A 19,243-nucleotide genomic window follows, 5' to 3' on the forward strand; every position below is an offset into this window, starting at 1 on the left:
TTTGAAGTGTCTCTTATCATAATTACTATCAGTTCTATATATCACTTTGTTGCAATTTATATTTTATGCCCAGTCCTTCCATTTTTTGCATTTATGTATGACCCTATTTTGTTCATATTGAGGGATTTAGTGCATATTTTTGCATTGCCTCTTTATATTCCATACCCTCTTTCATAACTGGTTCTCTATCTTCTGATGAAAACTTCTCCATTTCCACTGGGTGTCAGTTGCAGTGTATGGAGGTCTCCAGCTCCAAGAATAAATGGAGGTCTCCAGCTCCAAGAATAATAATAATAATAATAATAATAATAATAATGCTTTATTTATAGAGGGTGACTCATTAGTCAACAACTATTCTCCCATGAGGCCCTCTTAAGGAGAGTATAACAATGCACATTATATGAAGATAGCAATAATTACTGTTTATTTTAACATGTTTTGTATTAAAATACTAAATTGCATTATCTATTAGAAGCACTTACATGCTCGTGATATCTCTTCTTAAATACTCTAATATTTTCAGCAGATTTTACATGTAGTGGAAGCATGTTCCAAAAAACTGTACCAGAGTATTGGAAGCTCTTTTTAAATTGCTCTGTTCTTGGTTTTGGTGCTAGAAGGTTTCCATGTGATATTGATCTCAGCTGGTAGAGGGTTGAAAAAGGCCTGAATAAGTCCTGAACATACTCTGGTGCAGTTCCATGTAGACATTTATATAAAAGAACTGCCTTGTGAAAATCTATCCTGTCATATATTGTGAACCATTTGAGTTCTGTAAATGATGATTTTGTGGGATGATCAACAGATGCATCTAAAATTACACGTACTGCTCATTTCTGAAGTTTATAAATCCTGTCAAGCTCAGATTTAGCATTTTCCCCATACATTAGAACAATAATCCATTGTTAGAAGAACATGACTTGTAGTATAGATTTTGAGTTTCCATATGTAAATATTTCTTGATTCTGCTGAGTAGAGCAATTTTGGAGAACAGTGTTTTGCAAAGCTTATCAGTATGGTCATTCCATAATAAATTATTATCTACTGTCACACCTACAAGCTTTTCATGTTTGACATTTTCTAATGGATGATTATTTATTACAAGAAATAGTTCTGGGTTCCCTAATTTGTGTAGCTTTTGTGATGTCCCCAAAATCATACATTTTGTTTTACCTTCATTGATGGTACTATTTTGTTGTGCCCACTTTTGGACTCTAATAAGTCTGAGTTTAATCTCATTTGGATAACTTCAGTATTAGAACTAGATGTATACAAGGTTGCATCCTCTGCAAACAAATCTGTATTTTTGGATTCATTATTTAATGGTAGGTCATTGAAATAAATAAGGAAGAGGAGGTGGCCCAAAACTCAGCCTTGAGGGACCCTTGAATGAATTGTGCGAGTTTGAGCGCTAATATTGCCAGTGCTTACTTGTTGAGACCTTTGGTTTAGGTATGATCTAAACCAGTTTAAAGAAGGATTGTCGAACCTGGGAAACAATACCAGTCATATGTCCATTATCCATTTCCTTCAGCCAAAGATCAATCAATTTGGTAAGTTCTGTTTGGCACGAGTGGTACTTTCTAAATCCTGACTGCGCTTTATGAAATAGAGAGTATGTTTCAAAACATTATAGACCTGAATAGCTACATGCTTTTCAAATAATTTTGACAGTACAGGTATAATTGATATTGATCTGTAATTCCCTGGATCCTCCTTTTCTCCTTTGTTAAAGATAGGTGTAACCTTTGCACATTTCAGTGTTTCCGGAAAATTACCACTCATTATTCTTAAGTTTATGATATGCGCTAGTGACTTTGTTATTACTAGTGCAGTGGGCCTTGAGTGGCCGAGTAGTCTAAAGCACTCTTCATTACGGATCACTGCCATCTCATCTCTGTCTGCGTAGGTTCAAGTCTCGGATTCGGCTAATTTGGGTATGTGAGAAAGCTTGCCAGTAGCTTCTCGTGGGTCCGGGTTCTTCCTCCACCATTACTACTGGCCGCCATGTATAGCCTATCGTGTGCTGAAAAATGGCATTAAACCCAACAACAACAACAACAACAACATTACTGGTGCAGCAATTTCAAGAATTCATTGACCAATCCCATCCAATCCAGAGGTTTTATTAATATTCACCTTAATTAGCATATCAAAAACATCAGCTTCACTAACATTAGCTATTGAAAAATAATTATCATCAGGAATTTTAGCTCTTATAAATAATGGAAGAGCATCAGGTTCAATTGGGATGTTAGTCTGGTTCTGAATACTGTTACTAGAGATGCTTATGAAGAAATTGTTGAACATTTTCACAATGTCTTGTAAAAATGTTGCTATATCATCAGTTTGGTTAAGTCTACGGGGAAGACAACTGTTCCTGGGTGGGTTCAGCATTTATATGCTCCCACAATGTCTTAGTACTTTCATCAACAGCCTGTTTATATTAGTTCTCTTTTGCCTTATCTATCAGGTGCTTAGTTTTATTTCTCCACTTTCTATAGCTTTTTATGTCTTTTTTTCTTGTGGAAATTATCTCTTAGGTGCGTAGCCTCATTGATCTCAGGGGTAATCAGTTTGGGTGTAATTTGGTGTTTAACTCTTTTTGTTTTAATTGGGGCATGCTTGTCTAAGGCTGCATTAAACATGCGATACCATTTGTCAAAGGCAGTGTTGACATCAGCTATGTTGCAGACTGATTGGAAGGGTTTGCAAACTAAATCTTTATGGAAAATTTCCTCATCAAACTGTTTAAAGTCCATGTATTGTATTTCAATATGTTGACCTTTTTAGATGATTTCGGAACATGTCTAGTTATACAGACTGGGTAGTGGTCACTCAGTGCATACACTGGTACATTAATTTCACTTAAGGTTTATTAGTAAAGACATGATCAATGATAGTAGCACTTTTAGCTGTTACTTTAGATGGAATGTTAATTATTTGAGTAAAGTTGTAAGTTTCAAAGTTACTTATCCATGTTAATGGTGGAGTTTTCATGTATCAATGTTAAAATCACCTAATATGATAGTTTCTAAATCATCCTTTAGTAATGCTTTTTGAATCTGCACCTTAAATCTATCAATTCAGTCAGCTGTGGAACTAGGTGGCCTGTAAACTGAACATAAGGGTATTGTCTTTGATTGGGCAAGGGTTACTTCAGTCCAGATACTCTCTACCCCTATAGTCTCTAGATCAACACGTCTGTTATAACTAATGGAACTGTCTACATAGAGAAGAATACCCCCACTCCCCCTTGGATTCCCTATCTTTTCTTTCATACTTGAACTCGTGTACTTGGAGAGCCAAATCATCAGCATCATCATAAAGACATTTTCACATAGACCTAGAATATTGACTGATCTAGGTTGCTGTAATATTAACTTTATCTCATTCAGTTTAGGGAGGATGTGTTGAATATTTAGGTTGATTACTTGCAGACCTCTTTTGTGGAGGCCAAAGACATGACAATTTTGATCAGAAGATTGATTTTCAGACAAGGTAGTATGCAGTGTATTGTTTTTAGACTTGACCGATTTCTTTTTATCACCTTGATTATTTACATAAACACATGAAGATAACATACAAGATCCATCTGTTGTACCATGACCACATGTTCAACATGAGACTCTTCACATACATACAAAAAGACATTTATATATTAGACACTTAAGGAGCCTCAGAGGGAGAAGTAACTTAACAGTATCACATAGTTGTTTACATGTTAACAAGTTGCACTTTGTACATAAATCAGATAGTGCCTGAAATCTGTTTACAGAATTACAATTATTACATTGAAAAGTATACACATATTCTAACGTTAGTATAGATCCATAAGTTAAAATCCTGGTGCTATTATATGGAAGTCCATGATTTCTTCTAGGTTCTCATGTTTTGTCTTTCTCAAGGGCCACAACTGCCAACATCTGAAAAGCCCTGCTTCAATAGACCCAGGTGTTTTAGGTGTGCCCAAAGTATCTTGATATGTGTGGAGCAATTTTTATCAGCCTGGACACTTTGTATTTGCTTATTGTGAGTCCTAGTGCCAACATTTGACCCAGATGTGCCTTTCTTGGGTTCGTTAGCAGCGAACCTGAATAACCATGATGAATGAAGTATGTCAGCAAGACTGAGATCCATGTGACCTGGACACTTTGTATTGAGGATGTGTTGTGGTGACATTACTTACATTACACATTAATTTAAAATAGGTCTCTGTGATCATATTTTACACTTCACTGACTTTAAGTTTTGTGTTTTCACTGACCATACTTTAATCATTAAGTTAAATCATCATATTCATCTCCCTAAATGCCAAACCTATTTAAGAAAGGTCATCGTGAGCGACATTTCACATTTTGCTGACTTTGGAATTAGTTTTTGCATTTGGCTTTTCTCATACTATGTATGTAGTATCCTCTCCCACCCTATCTAGGTGAATGTAACATGGTGAATAAATGCATTTTGATGAGTACTACTACTTCATAGGAGATGGCCCATATTTTATACTTCAGTGAATTGTGTTATATTTTGTGTCTTGTCTATGACACTGTTCATGCTAGAATTTTGAAATGGATCAAGACATGCATACCCTATTAATAAAAGAACCCTATAATGACCTTTGTTTCATCTGTTATTGACTTTTGTTGGGTTTTAGAAGTTAGCTCATGAACACAAGAGTTTATGGAATGCAACATGATTACTGTCCATCTTAGAATCATGAAACTTGGTGACTGGAAGCATCTTCACACTCTCTACGTCCATACTGTAGAAAGAGTTTTCTATAATCTGTATATTATACTTAAGAATCTTTGTTGAAATTTGGTGTTTAATGAAAGTTAATTTGTTGGGTCCTGTTATGTTACAGTGTTACAAAACTTGGTTATTAAATCCATCTCTGTTATTAAATTTCCCAGCAACTAAAGATTGCCACTATGCCCTTCATGTTATAAATTACTAACATCAATTATGCAGTTGTATTTATCACCATATAGATTGTTCCACGCTATATACATCCAAGTCTACTCAGATGATACATCTTCTAGATGAAGAGCTGCCAACTATCACAGTTTTGGCATGAATTTCATCAGTTGTTATAGCGATTCACAGATTCATGCCACATGCGAAAAAAGAATCACTAATTCCCAAACTCTCAGTCGACTTAAAACAGGAATAAAATAATTTTTATCCCATTAAGTGCATGTCATGATAGCAGTGGTGCTGATAAAGGTCCAATACTGCTAGTCAGGATATTATTAAAAATATGTCCAGTTGGTACAGTTTGCCCTGTAGCAAGCATTTTAATGTATTTTAATATATATTTTAAGAGATGTTTTACAAATACCTGTCAAGAAAACTGGCCTAACTTGATTTTTCAAACAACGATGCATGTACATAGCAACTATGAATTCTTAATTAAAACAAAACACTCAGCGAAGACAGCTTTTGAAAGAATTTGGTTCAGATGAGATTATTATATATGGTTAACTGTTGTTAGAAATGCCCATATAAAATGTTGTGCCTGAAACCAAGGTAAACATTGTGTGGAATCGCTGAATCTTTAAGGTCAGTTTATTGATGACACATGACTTGCCAGTTGACCCCAGCTTAGCATTTTTTTTATATAAAAAAGGCTATTTTAACAGCAAGCTATGTTGGCTATTTTTGGAATAAGCTAGTGTTCAAATTTGTGAGATATTTAAAGATTATATATTGTACTTTATGGATATTTGCTTGAACCGTTCACATGAAGAGACACATGTTCAAATGTTTGTTCCAGCAAAGTGTGTATTGTACGCTTTTGATTTTGATAAATTTGAATGAATTTGTTCCATTTGGTGTGATTCTAATCCATGTTATTTGTTAAGTTTTACTAAGATCTTGGGACTATTTGTTCATCATTTTCACTGTCTGTGTGATTCCATGATCTTTTGCCTTGTTTCTAAGATGTTGCATTTTCTGGATTAACACTGTTTTGTAATTAAGATACCATGAAAATGTCTTTGCCACTAAGGAAAAGGAAATGTATTCCCCCAAAAGTGTAGTTTACTTTGGAATACACCAAAAATTAGCTTTGCATTAAACCATCAAAAATCGATACACAGCATGATTTTGTACATGTGTTTCAAATGTTAGCATTGGACATGGTGGCAAAGATGATGTGAGGAAGCAGAAATACATAGCTATTGTGAAAATTAAGAGCACCCAGGAGATTTTAGCTCGTGCAGCGAGTTCTTCAATCCATCAAATGAAGACCTGCAAGCTACCATTACTGAATTGCATTGTTTGTGACGTTTTAGTCGAACATAACCTTTCTTTCTTTGTTGGAGATCATGCTAAAACTTTGGTCAAAACAATATTATCTGACCCTAAGATAGCTTCAAATTTTTTCTGTGGAAGAACCAGAAGTGCTGCAATAGTGAAAGTAATGTCAGAGAACCAGCAGTAAAGCAGCCTGATTTCTTTTTTAAAACAAATTTAATATAGACCAGTTGAAGAAGTTCGAGTCTGCCACAGCATCATATATTGACACATAGCCATAAGAACAAGTGAAGTTTGTGTATATCAGTAACTAGGACTGGAAATGTATATGTACATGTATAGAGTGTAAGTAATAATTTATTTTGGGATTTTCATATAAAACAGTAGGACTATCAAAGTATACGGAGCTAGTGTCAAGGTATTTTTCACTGATTATTTTCAACATTCACTATTTGTTATCCATTTTTTACCTAAATGCTAACCTTGAGGGTTATCAGCGCTGGAGATGCAGGTGATTTCAGTGTGTGCATTCACCTAATGGCGTAATAGTTAGTCTCAAATAAATGGCTATATCATCACAGGGTTTTCGCCAGTAGACTTATGATACCTAGTTGGTCTTAAATAAAAATGTGCCAGTTGTACATCCAAAATGGCTATCAAAATGGATGTCTTAACAATATTGCTGGCACTACTTCCCTGGATAGATGGTCATATTGACACTAGGTTTTCACCAAAATAATTCTAATGATATTAAATTGGTTCAACATGTCAACCACAGCAGCGATTTTAAGATCTTTTGATCACTAAAGAATGTTTTTGATATTTTCAGTGTTATACAATTGTACATCCAAAATGGCTGTCAAAATGACTGTCTTAATAATATTGCTGGCACTACTTCCCTGAATGGATGGTCATACTGATATTAGGTTTTCTGCAAAATATTTATAATATTAAATTGGTCCAACGTGTCAACCACAGGAAATCTTTTGATCACTAAAGAATGTTTTTGATATTATCAGTGTTATACAGTTAAATGAAGAAATGGTCTTATCTTAAATAAATGCAAATTATTCACACCCAGTAGAGATTCAGTTCATTCAATCGAATCTTGATAATATGTTACCATCTGTTTCTGTCTGGATTTTGTTCAAGTTACAGTTTAAAGTTATAGGTATAACATGCTAATGAGAATAAACACTTGAATAAGAACAAGGTAATCCAAATATATTTAATTCCAGGTAAACCTTTAGAGCTTAAGGGAAGGTAAGTTGACATTTTTTTATCATTCCTAACCAGTCTGTAATAATAATGAAACTAGTTTTCACAAGGGGAAATTGCATGAGGATGACAAAATGGAGTCGCAAAATTGTAAATCTGGCAACCAAACATGTACACATTATTCCATCTATTGTTTTGGTACTTTGGACAACTGTGGAATTTAAACATGGATGTTCATGATCTATGCATGATAATGACAATGCCAAACAATATTTCTACCAAGACACTCACAACAAATCTGTGGTCTTAAAATAAGTAACAAATAAGAGAGTTTTGTAAAATTGAGAATATAATTTATTTCCCTAAAATAAAAGTGAAAAATTAAAAATAACTTGCATTATGATGAATGAAATCCTGAATAGTCCTAAATGTTCTGTAAAGTCCCAAAGTATAGAGTAATTGAAATGAGTTGGTATTCCAAATGTTTTTTGCTATTGTACCAATGTGCTATTGTACCAATTGATATTAATACCCGGAATGCCTAGTTCTCTGTAATTCATCTTGTATATAGATAACTAATCTGCAATACAGAGAGCATCGCATGTTGCCCCCAGAATAATCTGAACTCTTAAATAAGATCAGTGTCTCTTACACTGACCAAACTTGAATTACGTCAGCCTGGTCTTTCAATAACATATTTCCTGAAGTTATATAATGTTTACTTGACTAAAAAGGGTACAACACAACCTTGAAACTTATTAATGAATTGTATGCACTTAATATAAGAATGACCTATTCTTTCAAGTGTAAATCTATGATCATATAGAATATTAATACTTAAAAATATTATTAACTATATAACCCTTATAAATTATTATGAAAATAATAGTACAAAAATGCCAATAAACAGTTCCTAATTTTGCTTTGAACTGTTATGAGAGCACTTTTTCTAGATATATTGTAATAGGTTATGTCCATCTATGCATGTGTCCATCCATTTGTCCATCTGTGTTTTTCGCTTTGTTGATGGAGGGTTATCATGGTGACATGTTTTTCAGTAAGGCAGTGTTTACGAAAGTGTGGTACATGTACCACCAGTAAACATTTCTTAGAGTACAATGAAGAAAATAAATCACTAAAATTTGCACACAAAAAAGTGCTACAGCATTAGTAGAAGGATATACTGATAAAACCCTTGTCCCAAAATGGGTACACAAATGTTAAAAAATTAAACGATACTTATGAGAGTTGTAAAATTAAATGATACTTATCAAGTTAAAGTTTGATGGTAATTTTATTGAAAGAAAGGTACCCTTGGGAATCATGCACACAAGATAACAAATGTGCCTCATGTCTGGTCAGTCTTTAGAGAGGTCACATAATACAAGAAAGCGCAGATGGAGGGTGGGTGAGCATGTGATCCCTAAGGGTACTACAGGTGCACTGATATTATCAACAAACTTCAACTTGGTAAGTCTGACCTGTTGGATCTTGTTGTCTGGGTCGCTGTCTTCTGGCTACAGGGTTAGGGGACTTCAGAGTTATAACATTGAAAACACTAAGTCATTTTGACAAATTACTGTTTCTATCTAATTTTAATATACTAAAGTTCTGTCCACCTTTCCAAGTTCTAAACTAAAGTTTAGCTACATGGTTTCTTGATATACTTGTCCACTCTCATAATATATGTATTAGGAGTGAAATGATACATCTGTGCCGCATATCAATAGGATTCATGATATACAGCCTGCAATAAGATAAACATCAATGCACATATAAACTAGATGGTCTGTCCATCTTTTGAAGGTAAGTGGTGCCCTTTTATGTATGTTGACATACAGTTTGTATTTTCAATATGCTGATTACAGATATAGATATAGTGATCATATATTTATATGCAATTCTCCACGATGAAGAAAACAAACCAAAATACTTTCAAACAGATTACATGTTGGTTGTTAGTGAGTTTTATTCAGTGATTTTGGCCATTAACTCATTTTAGCCACCCGACCCTTTGTTTTACATTTCATGAATGCTTTGAAAATATCTTATTACCAACTTCTTATATCATTTAAACTTGGAAGATATAAAGATGCTATCTTCACAACAGAAGAAATAAAGCAATTTCCTTGTGCAAAGAAAATCTCATCTAGAACAAATCTGGGTGTGGGAATGAGAATGAATGCTAACAAAATCTATCACATTGTACTTCCTGCAGATGCAAGAGACTGTTATGGCCACATGCAATTGTATTTGTTAGTAAAGAAGGAAAACTATCACCAACACACTGTCTTATTCTATATTTTATAAAAAATTTCACAATGTGATACACTTGTGTGGTTTAAAATCAGCCCCCTTGTTGATTATGTACTAATTTCAGTTAGTCTTATCATCATTTTCATTCACTGATTAAATATCTCTGCAAAAAATGAAACTCCAAATTTGTTCCCAATCAAGAAATGATGCTGCCAAGATTTTATCTTAAAGGGAGAGTGGAAAAGAAGGAGGGTAGGAGGTAAACAGTCATAATTAAACATTCATAGTTAAATATCTACCTAATGCTTCAAAGTCTGTCTTCTTGCTCCACTTTTTTAGAGCCCTACTAAAATCAAAATCTGTAAAAGATATCACCTCTAGTTGTAGTAGTATTAATCTGTTAGTTATTTCTGAGCACACGCTGTTCCTTATCTGTGTATGAATATTTTTCTGTGCTTCTTTCTGAAGGGGCATATGTATAGTTAGCTTTGTCAGCTTGAAGATGTTTGGAAACTGATCTTAATGACTGTTATGTACAATTTTCCAGAGCTCACAGATATTATCTTTTTGATACATCTGCTTCAAAATAGGATTTTTCACTAATATAAACTTTATTTCTTGAATCAGTAGTTTACTGAATTCAATGCCAAATGTCTTATCTATTCCATAATGCTGTATTAGGGATTTTAGTCCTTCAGTGTCATAGTCTGCTAGTGCAGACAGAGCTATTCAAATGAATATCTTTCCTTCATAATTTAATTTTTGTATCCTTATTTATTCACCTGATCTTAATTCTGATAAGGATATATGATTTTGTAACATTTGATCTGCACGACTAAATTGACTGATACTAAAATTAATATTGCATTCTAGTGGTACTTTTAAATTGTCTGTATTTTAAATATGCTCAGTATTCTGCCTTTTCTACATGTAATGTTGAAATACCGCTGAAAGGGAGATTGACTGTCATGCCATCTATTTTTGCCCATCAAACACGTACATCTGAGTCATATTTAACACCATGTTCTAGCTCACAACACTCACTGGTATCTCCATTAACATTTTCCCAGCTCCAATAATCCAGTATAATTCATAACTTTAAATATTTTTGTCATCATCACTATCACCATCCAGTATCTGCCAAATGAAAACTTAATGAACCATGCCGAGAAGCAAACATTTTGTGTTTTCTTGGTAGCCTGTATTTTAAGCAAACAATTGTAAAACATCCTACATGGAACGTTCAAACTAAGCCATAATGCTAATTTCAGAGTACAATGTGCCAATCAAATTGAGTTTAACAACCATTCATGTCATGCGTGAAGAACCCAGATGTGTAAACATTTGCCTACCAGAAAAACAGATGGCACGACAAGAATGGTTAATTAAAAATTGTATACTTCGTCGAGCACATTTACATAAGCAGGATTTGGCAGTTCTCGTGCATCATTGTTCTTCAAGTGTGTGATTTCATCCAAATTGTGCACGATTCATGCAATTATATACCCTGACAGCATCTCTGTTTAAGCCTTTTTCTGTTGATTGCTAGTACTTAGTGTTTGTAACGCAGGGAATAAGCTACACTAATTACTGATTGGTAGTTATTACTTAACCTGGACTGGAACAAGCAATAACCACCAATGAGATTTCAATGTAACATATTTCACCATGTGATACACCAGTAGTGTATCTTTAAAACCGACAAGATAAAATTCAACGTAGAAACTTCGCGTAAAAGTGGTTATTAAATGGTGAGTAAAATACTTTATTATACATGTAGAACATGTTTGAAATGTATCCAATATGCTGAACATGCTATAGGGTTAAGATAATTAGCATGGAATTGGGGGAATACAAACCATGTCACTTTGTTTTAATTTGCAGACAGCGATTGAGTATTCTCATTAGTCAGTTTCTATTTATAGCAGCTACATGGCTTAGTTAGGAGAGAATAGACTGGTTTTCTAACTTTTAATCTTTTCTCGCAGAGTTTGTGTTCTAATTCATATCTGGTACAGAACCAGTCTGTTGGTTTTTGGCGCTACAAGTGAAGTCAGAGTTATTCTAGAGCAAAAATATTTTTCAAAAATAATTTCACAGATGGATTACGAAAAGGCGAAAAACAAAATCAGAGATGAATACGTGAATTACACAATACAGCGTGCCATTCTAGAGCAGCTTCTCACCCCTTACAGGCTACGTGGAAAGGATTTTAATATTTGTCATGGTGGTAAAAAAAGAACCCTTGAATTAGCTTCTTTTACTAATTCCAGTACTAAAGTAACTTCTTTTTAAAAGCAGAACTTAATTGTGCACACAAATTTTATGAATGCAGAGGTATTATCTACCAAGTTCTTAATAGAACATGGACTACCTCTAGCAGTAGAATACTACATTCATCCTTTGTTCAAACGGATGTTTCCCAATTCCAAAATTGCAGATAATATGCATGTGCAAGAACAAAATCATATAATATTGTTAGGTGTTTAGCAGAAGATACTTCACTTAAAATTGCAGAAGCCATGAAAATTGGGCTGTTTAGTATTGCCACAGACAGGACATGTGATTATGACAAAAACGTTGTACCCAGTCTGTGTAAGAGACTTTGATAATGAAAAGGGCAAAGTCAGAGTGCTCTTCTTTCATTACCAGAATTAACAGTAGATTCCACTGGAGAAAACATTGTTTTATTTGCTTGATAATGCTTTGAATAAAGATAAGTTGGGGCAGAACTGTATGGGATTTTCAGCTGATACTGCATCATTGATGACTGGAATTCATAAAGGAGTTGCATTCTATATTTTGAAAAATGTCTCCATCATTGTACATATCAGGTTGTCTCTGTCGTATGATACACCATTATTGCAGGAAAGGCTGCTGATAAATTATGAAACTTTTGAAGTATTAATTTGGCACTCTAACTGACAATGTACTTCATGTGGACAGAGTTGATTTTTTTCATCTTATTTCCCAGCTTAAAGACACAATAACTTTAAGATATAAACTTCCTCTTCTTCTTAAGGTTATGAAAGGAATATTGGTTCTTTACCATTCTAATGCTGACTGATTTATCGTTCAGTATTGTTAACAAAAATAAAACAGAATTCAGATCCAGGCTCTGTAACCCAGTACATGTACTTGGTGCTATACTGGTGTGCACAACATTCATAGTCTCAGCTGGTACAAAGTATTTTGAAATGCAATATGAGAGTACATATGTTGCTTTTTAAAGCTCAAAGCATTATATTCGAAAACTTGAAGCAGTAATTGATGTTGAAGTCCAGATGGATAAATAAACCATTTTGTACATACGCTCACTGAATTTGTATCATGTTATATGTGGATTACTCTCTTTCTGCTCGGATTACTCTTTTTGTCCACTTGGATTACACTTTTTCCTCGCCAGGGGTTGACATGTATGCACAATACAACCATGATTATTAAAAGGCATTCTATTTTCTTTACCACAATCTTTTTAATAAATAACTGGACATGATTGCACTAAGAGAGGGTAGCAGTGTACCTTGTACACCGCCAACTTTTCTGCAGATCCTGTAAAATTCTTTGTGATCTTGTGCTGAGTACTGCCGCAGTTTTCTTAAGAGCCTGTTTAGCCAGTTTGGAAAGATCTGACAGCTGTGCTGATATTTCATGCGATACTACTGATGTGGGTGATAATGGTATTGCGACCAACTGTGTGGGTAATGATGGTGCCAGTGACTGAGTCACAGGCACGATTTTGCTGGCTATTTCGTTTTTGTCCCACAGCAGTTTCAGCAGCACTGGCTGCTCGAGTGGCTCCCAGCTCAGCTAATTTGAGGGCAATCAGACCTGCTTTTGCTGCAATACTTGGAAGTGCTGCTTGCACCAAAGAAAACAGTGGATAAAAATCTGCCCACGATTTTACGATGTTGCATGTGTGATCATCTCATTGTAACAGCTACTATTTTATCTACAAATATTTTCTAGTGAGCCATCATGCGGCTTTAGGATGCCTTCCTCCACAATGACATCATACAACCTTAAGATGTCTTCCACCAAGACGCCCTGCATCTCACATGCAGATAATAGGTGATTCTTTCCTGGTTATTATCAACGTAGTTTCCAGACTGATCAGTGAACCACATAAATACAGGGATTACAGGGTTTAGGATGAATTTGCGTGAGCTATCCTGGGGGGACGTTAATCGCTGTGGAATAATTCATGTTGGAGGCGGAACCGACTGACAACAATGATCCCAGAGCTTTCGATCAGTTGATGAAGAGGCTGTTCACGTGGTAATGTTCACAGTTAGATCTCCTTCGTATACTCCATTTTGTGATTAAATAGTACCAGAGCTAAAACCAAGGATGGATCCGATCGACTGAGTGATGTCAAATCGTACGATGTAATTTCCTGAAAGCATGATTCAGGTTCTCAGCATTGAATAATTGGCTCGATTTTAATATTTGCAGGGATGTTTCCATTAGCCGTAATCAGTCTGGATATTTCCGTGGCGATGTTGGTAATGTTGTAACCACCTGGCGAGATTGAAATCGTATTTTGCTGAATCGATGGCTATGATGCCAAGTACGAAAACCGATTGTTGTTCGCGGTGACGTTAAAGAAGCTGTTCCATATTTCGGCGGTGATCAAAGCGATCTCGTACGGTGATGTCTGGTCTCATTTCAGCTGAGGATGATGCCGCATCATGGTAAAGACCGAACACAAATCAAACAACAATGTGGCATTGTGGAGAGCTATGTCAGAAAATACAATTTCTATATCAGCTGTTTGCTACAAAAGACGGAGCAACTTTAAATCAGGTCCTTGTACAGAATCCGATACTGATCTGACATGACCAGTTTGCTCTCCAGAAAATGAATGACTATATCCACCATCTCGTTAGACATTTCCAGCTTGTTTAGATGCGATCAGCAGTTTTGACCATGAGATGATCTTGGCCAGATTTTTTATGTAGCGGATATTGCCACCGATTCCACTTCTTTTGGTTTCAGGTTTATCCACTTCACTTGGTTCTGTGAGCGATGACTTAAGTCTGCTAGTTATGTTGTTACTATGAATTTTGTGCAGACAGCTGCTGTTCTTCCAAATGCGATATGTACTTTTCTCTCCTTGCTCAGAGTTCCTTGTTTAATTTGTTTAACATATCAATTATTTAACTCATCTGAATCGCTTCCCACTCATCCTTTTCTGAGAGACTTTTTAATGGTTCTTGCATAACTGTTGTTTACCTTAGTTAATATACTTCATACTGCCAATAAAATAAACCTCGTCAAAAGTTGCTCTCATATTTTTATTCATAGTTGGATATTTTTCGTCATCAAAATTAACTAACTATTTCAGTGATGAATCGGAATCTAAATAATTAATATGGTTGATTAGTTGCCTTAGAGACTCAACACGCTTTAATGCTTCATAAACACTACATTTAGTAACTTTATCTTCCTCCTTTACTTGCATCTCCGTTAACTTTGATTTCACAGGTTTTTCCTCTTCTTTCGTCTTCTCCAATTTGGCTTCTTTTTCCTTCAACTTCTCCAGTTTTTCATTTTCCTTCTCCTTTTGTTTCTTCATCTTTTCCAGTATTGCTTCTTCTTTCCTCGCATCCTTAGTTTCTGCTTTTTTATCCTGGTTGATTTAACTTGATGTTTTTCTGCAATGGCTATTGCAGCTTCTTCCAGCGCAGGCATTAGCTCCTCCAGCAATTGTTGTTGTGATTGCTGAGTCATTCTGACCATGTCCAACAACTGATCCTGCTTGACATCGTACATCATCGCCGCTTCGTTGGGTTTAGTCAGAATGAACTTGAACAGCTCCCTGGCGACATCACACTGAAAGAATTGTTGGCTTATCTGGTCTTCAAGGACGCATTGACGTAATGCCACCCACTGGTCAATAAATTGTTTGAGGACATCCTCTGACGATGATTGGTGATCTTTTCGAACGGCATGACAACGACCACTTTGTTGCAATAACAGAGCTGTTCATGTACTAATCAGGGATATAAATTCATCAAAGCCTTTTCAATAGTGTTCTGGGATCATTTCAGCATCACGATGAAACATCATAAAATCATGTTTGGAGGACGAGTCTTTAAAAGCAGTCTTTTCATTGTTTCGCTGTGATGCCGCTGCAGTGGTCTCTTGCGATATCATAAATGTCCCTGTTGTAGAGTCCTGAAAACAGCACATTTAGGCACATCTTAGTTCAACTGAGTAAGATAAATGGTGTTACAGCGCTTGTTTCTCGCGAACAAAATATACTCGCAGATTTTATTCATGTTCTCGCGGTCAATTTTAAACACGATCATGTGCTTGTCCAAATCCAGATCTTCTGTGAGCTGTATCTGTTCTGGTTCTGCTAGGGTGAAAACACCATCTATTTCCAGGGAATCGTCAGCAATGCCGTGGCTGGAAACAAAGTCATCAACGCATTTACCGAACTCGGTCAGCGTCCTGTAATTGTCCTGGGTGGGGATTGAGTGTATAAATAATCACGCGATCATACATCAACATGTTGTTCAGGAGCATATTTATGAGCAGATTCATTTTACCATGACTGGTCAGAACCATGATCATGTAGTGGCAATCAGGCATAAACAATAAGGCTGGTGCGTTCTCATTTTCACTTTCGTGTCAAAATTAATAATGTTAATTTTCTATATATACAATTCACTTTTTTAAATCATTCTTTTGGTGAAATGTCGTGTACATCCTTTGGTACTCTCATGTTATCAGGAAGCTCTTCTGCGAGTCAAGATGAGCTGGACAAAAATTCAGCTGTGCCGGAGATTCCATGCAAGGTAATCTCAACATTAGCGTTCACAGCATCATCAATCTCGATGACATGAGTTACCACCTCTGGACGCCACCGCCAGATAATGGTCTCACGTGAGCAGACTCATGCAGACTAAATTGTCACTGACAGGCGGAACTTTCACAGGCAGCTTAAACATGGGTGGAAGGATCTTATATGGACGTCCAGCACTGACCGGTCAATCTCTGGTGTCATCTTAAGCCTTATCATCGGCGAATCCCGGGGTGGCACTGGCGAACAAGTACGATAAAATGGGTGGAACTCTCACTGACAACTTAAACATAGTGGAAATACATTAAGGGGACTTCTGTATGGTTTACCATTTCCAATAGGACAGGCTCTTATATCTCTTCAGGCTGTCACGTCAACAGATCTTGATGTAGCACTTGCTAACAAATATGACAACATTGGTGGTGTGATATCTGGAAATGTATCCGTGACTGCCAAGTGACTAGCAATCTTTCCATCTGGAACAGCATCGCAGAATTCTAGACGAGTTCGAGTGTATACTGGACTGAACACGAGAATGACTATCACCTATCACTTTGGTACCATGGATAATTCTATCAGGATCACCAAAGATGGCAGCGGAAATTATACACCAATCGTAGTCCAGATCATTGAAGGTTTCAGAGTTACCAATGATGGCTATGATCAACTTTGAACCATTAATTATAAAAAGATTAGCTTGTGCAGAATGACATCGATGGAAAACAAGAAATTATATGGGCTTCCCACCACATGGTTGATCACTGATAACACCCAGGCGATATCATACGCATAGTTGAAGTCATTTGGTGGCACGAAAATATCTACCACTGGAAGAACACTCACAGGAAATCTCATTGTGGTGACTGGGGCCAAAATCACAGTAACAGATTATCCACCCACGTCTAACAACGAAGTTTCCACAAAAATGTACGTGGTCACTCGACACTTCAGAAATAATGTAGGGTACATTCCAACGCTCACAGGAGATACTGGAAATTGACGTAGCTTTGTTGTATCGGCGTCAGCGGAATTTTCTATGTCTTTTAAAGTTTATAATGGATTTGCTCATCAAATTCTACCCAGATCCACTGGAAGTTAGTGGGCAACTCTGGGAATCACATCCAATTTAAGGCTATAAATACAGTTGCTACAGGCAGTTGCTATCTGGAAATTTGAAGTGCGGGGATGAACTTCTGGATGAATTAATATGATGTGACTTGGTACAGTCACCATAGTGGAAATGGTCCGAGTTGCCTTTCGATGATGCTTATAGGTAGGATGTGTCGTATGCTGAAAATGTCAATCACGTGCTCAGGCATACCACAGAAGTTCATGTGATATCAACCAGGTGAGAAATGCGAGTAGATCATCGATAGAAACTGCTCACAAATGATGAAAGCATGATGAGGTGAAACTGTCTCACATTTCCATGGGGTAACATGTGACAGCAGGTCAGAGAATCCATGAATTGCCATGTTCAATTTTTTTAAGGCTCGAGGGCATCGTGCATGATGTCATTAACGAGTTGCATCCAAGCCTCCTGGACACAATCGTGAAAACCGGATACATGAAACGATGACAGTTTGGTCGAAAGGAAGACAATGACGCATTCAAAGAAGATCACGACAGCATGGAGAAAGTCGTGGCATGAAAATGATTTTGCAGCAGTCTTGCGCGATGCAATCGAGAAATGAAATTTTTTCTAGCACGTCGGCTTGGAGTATGAGGACGTGATCAGAATAATGGAAGTGATGGCGCTTGACAGATGATCTGGCAGAGGTGCTTCTGACGATGAGGTACCAGCTGTAAAGCTGTCGATATTTGCTTCTATGCTGGAACCTCCTAAGGCCATAGAAGCCTTATGGTACGTGATCATGTACAGAGACCATGAAAAGGTGGATCCTAATCTGACCGCGGCCACGTACCAATACCTGGGGGGTTTAAAGCGCGATGACTCGTAAGCTGGCCAATGTTCTTAAGTATTGCGACGCCATTGTCAAGGGACATTTTGCTCATCCTTCAGTGGCCTCTTGGGATGTGATTGAGAAAATGTACCTTTTCAAGAATGAATCTCTCCAGGATATGGTGAGTTTTTCTCGAGAAATATTAACTTACGAAAGATTAAATAGAAACGTGGAAAAAATAGCTAATGTTTTGTATCACCTTTACAGACATGACCGTGGTTATCAATTCACTATAATGTTTCATTGTGCAATGATGGCAAATTCTTATGAATAATTAGAGCATATGAAAATGCAAGGGGCTCATGACATGTTAGCGGATCTTGTGAAATTAAACCAGATGACCAAGATAAAAAGAAATCTGTCATTTAGGATGCCAATTAACCCTGGCCTCACCAACTAGTTTTGATAACCGTGGCCTTACCAACGAGTTTGACGATAGAACCATCAAAGTGGATTAAACGTATATAAAATTCATCAATTACCTGTCAAAGCATGAAATGCTCATCAAGAGTTTTGTTGACACTGGCAACTATGTTGTATAAGCATAAGACGATAAAGCCCATAATCAACTTCAATCACATCGACGAGATTTTATTGGCAGAAGTGCGTCACGAGCTAGAATCATATTATCGCTATTACCTTTGATAAGTCTGATTGTGCAAGCACATGTAAAGGTGATACAAGCACTTACTGAGATTCATTTTGTTGACACCGCTAGCCGTGACTGCCACTG

General features: G+C 36.3%; 1 protein-coding gene across 2 annotated transcripts in view; it reads left to right on the top strand.

Moving 5' to 3' along the window:
• The window catches only part of LOC149774831 (hemicentin-1-like), a 162,137-nt gene that overhangs the window by 103,786 nt on the left and 39,108 nt on the right, over window positions 1–19,243 (top strand). For both annotated transcript variants that reach the window (XM_089944677.1, XM_089944678.1), the window contains one exon: window positions 7,500–7,524. In XM_089944677.1, coding sequence (XP_089800803.1) covers window positions 7,500–7,524 — 25 coding nt within the window. The remainder of the gene's footprint in view (window positions 1–7,499; window positions 7,525–19,243) is intronic.

This window comes from Sinohyriopsis cumingii, unplaced genomic scaffold, assembly GCF_028554795.1.
Source record: "Sinohyriopsis cumingii isolate HCF-2022 unplaced genomic scaffold, ASM2855479v2 utg000127l, whole genome shotgun sequence".
Classification (NCBI taxonomy): Eukaryota; Metazoa; Mollusca; class Bivalvia; order Unionida; family Unionidae; genus Sinohyriopsis; species Sinohyriopsis cumingii.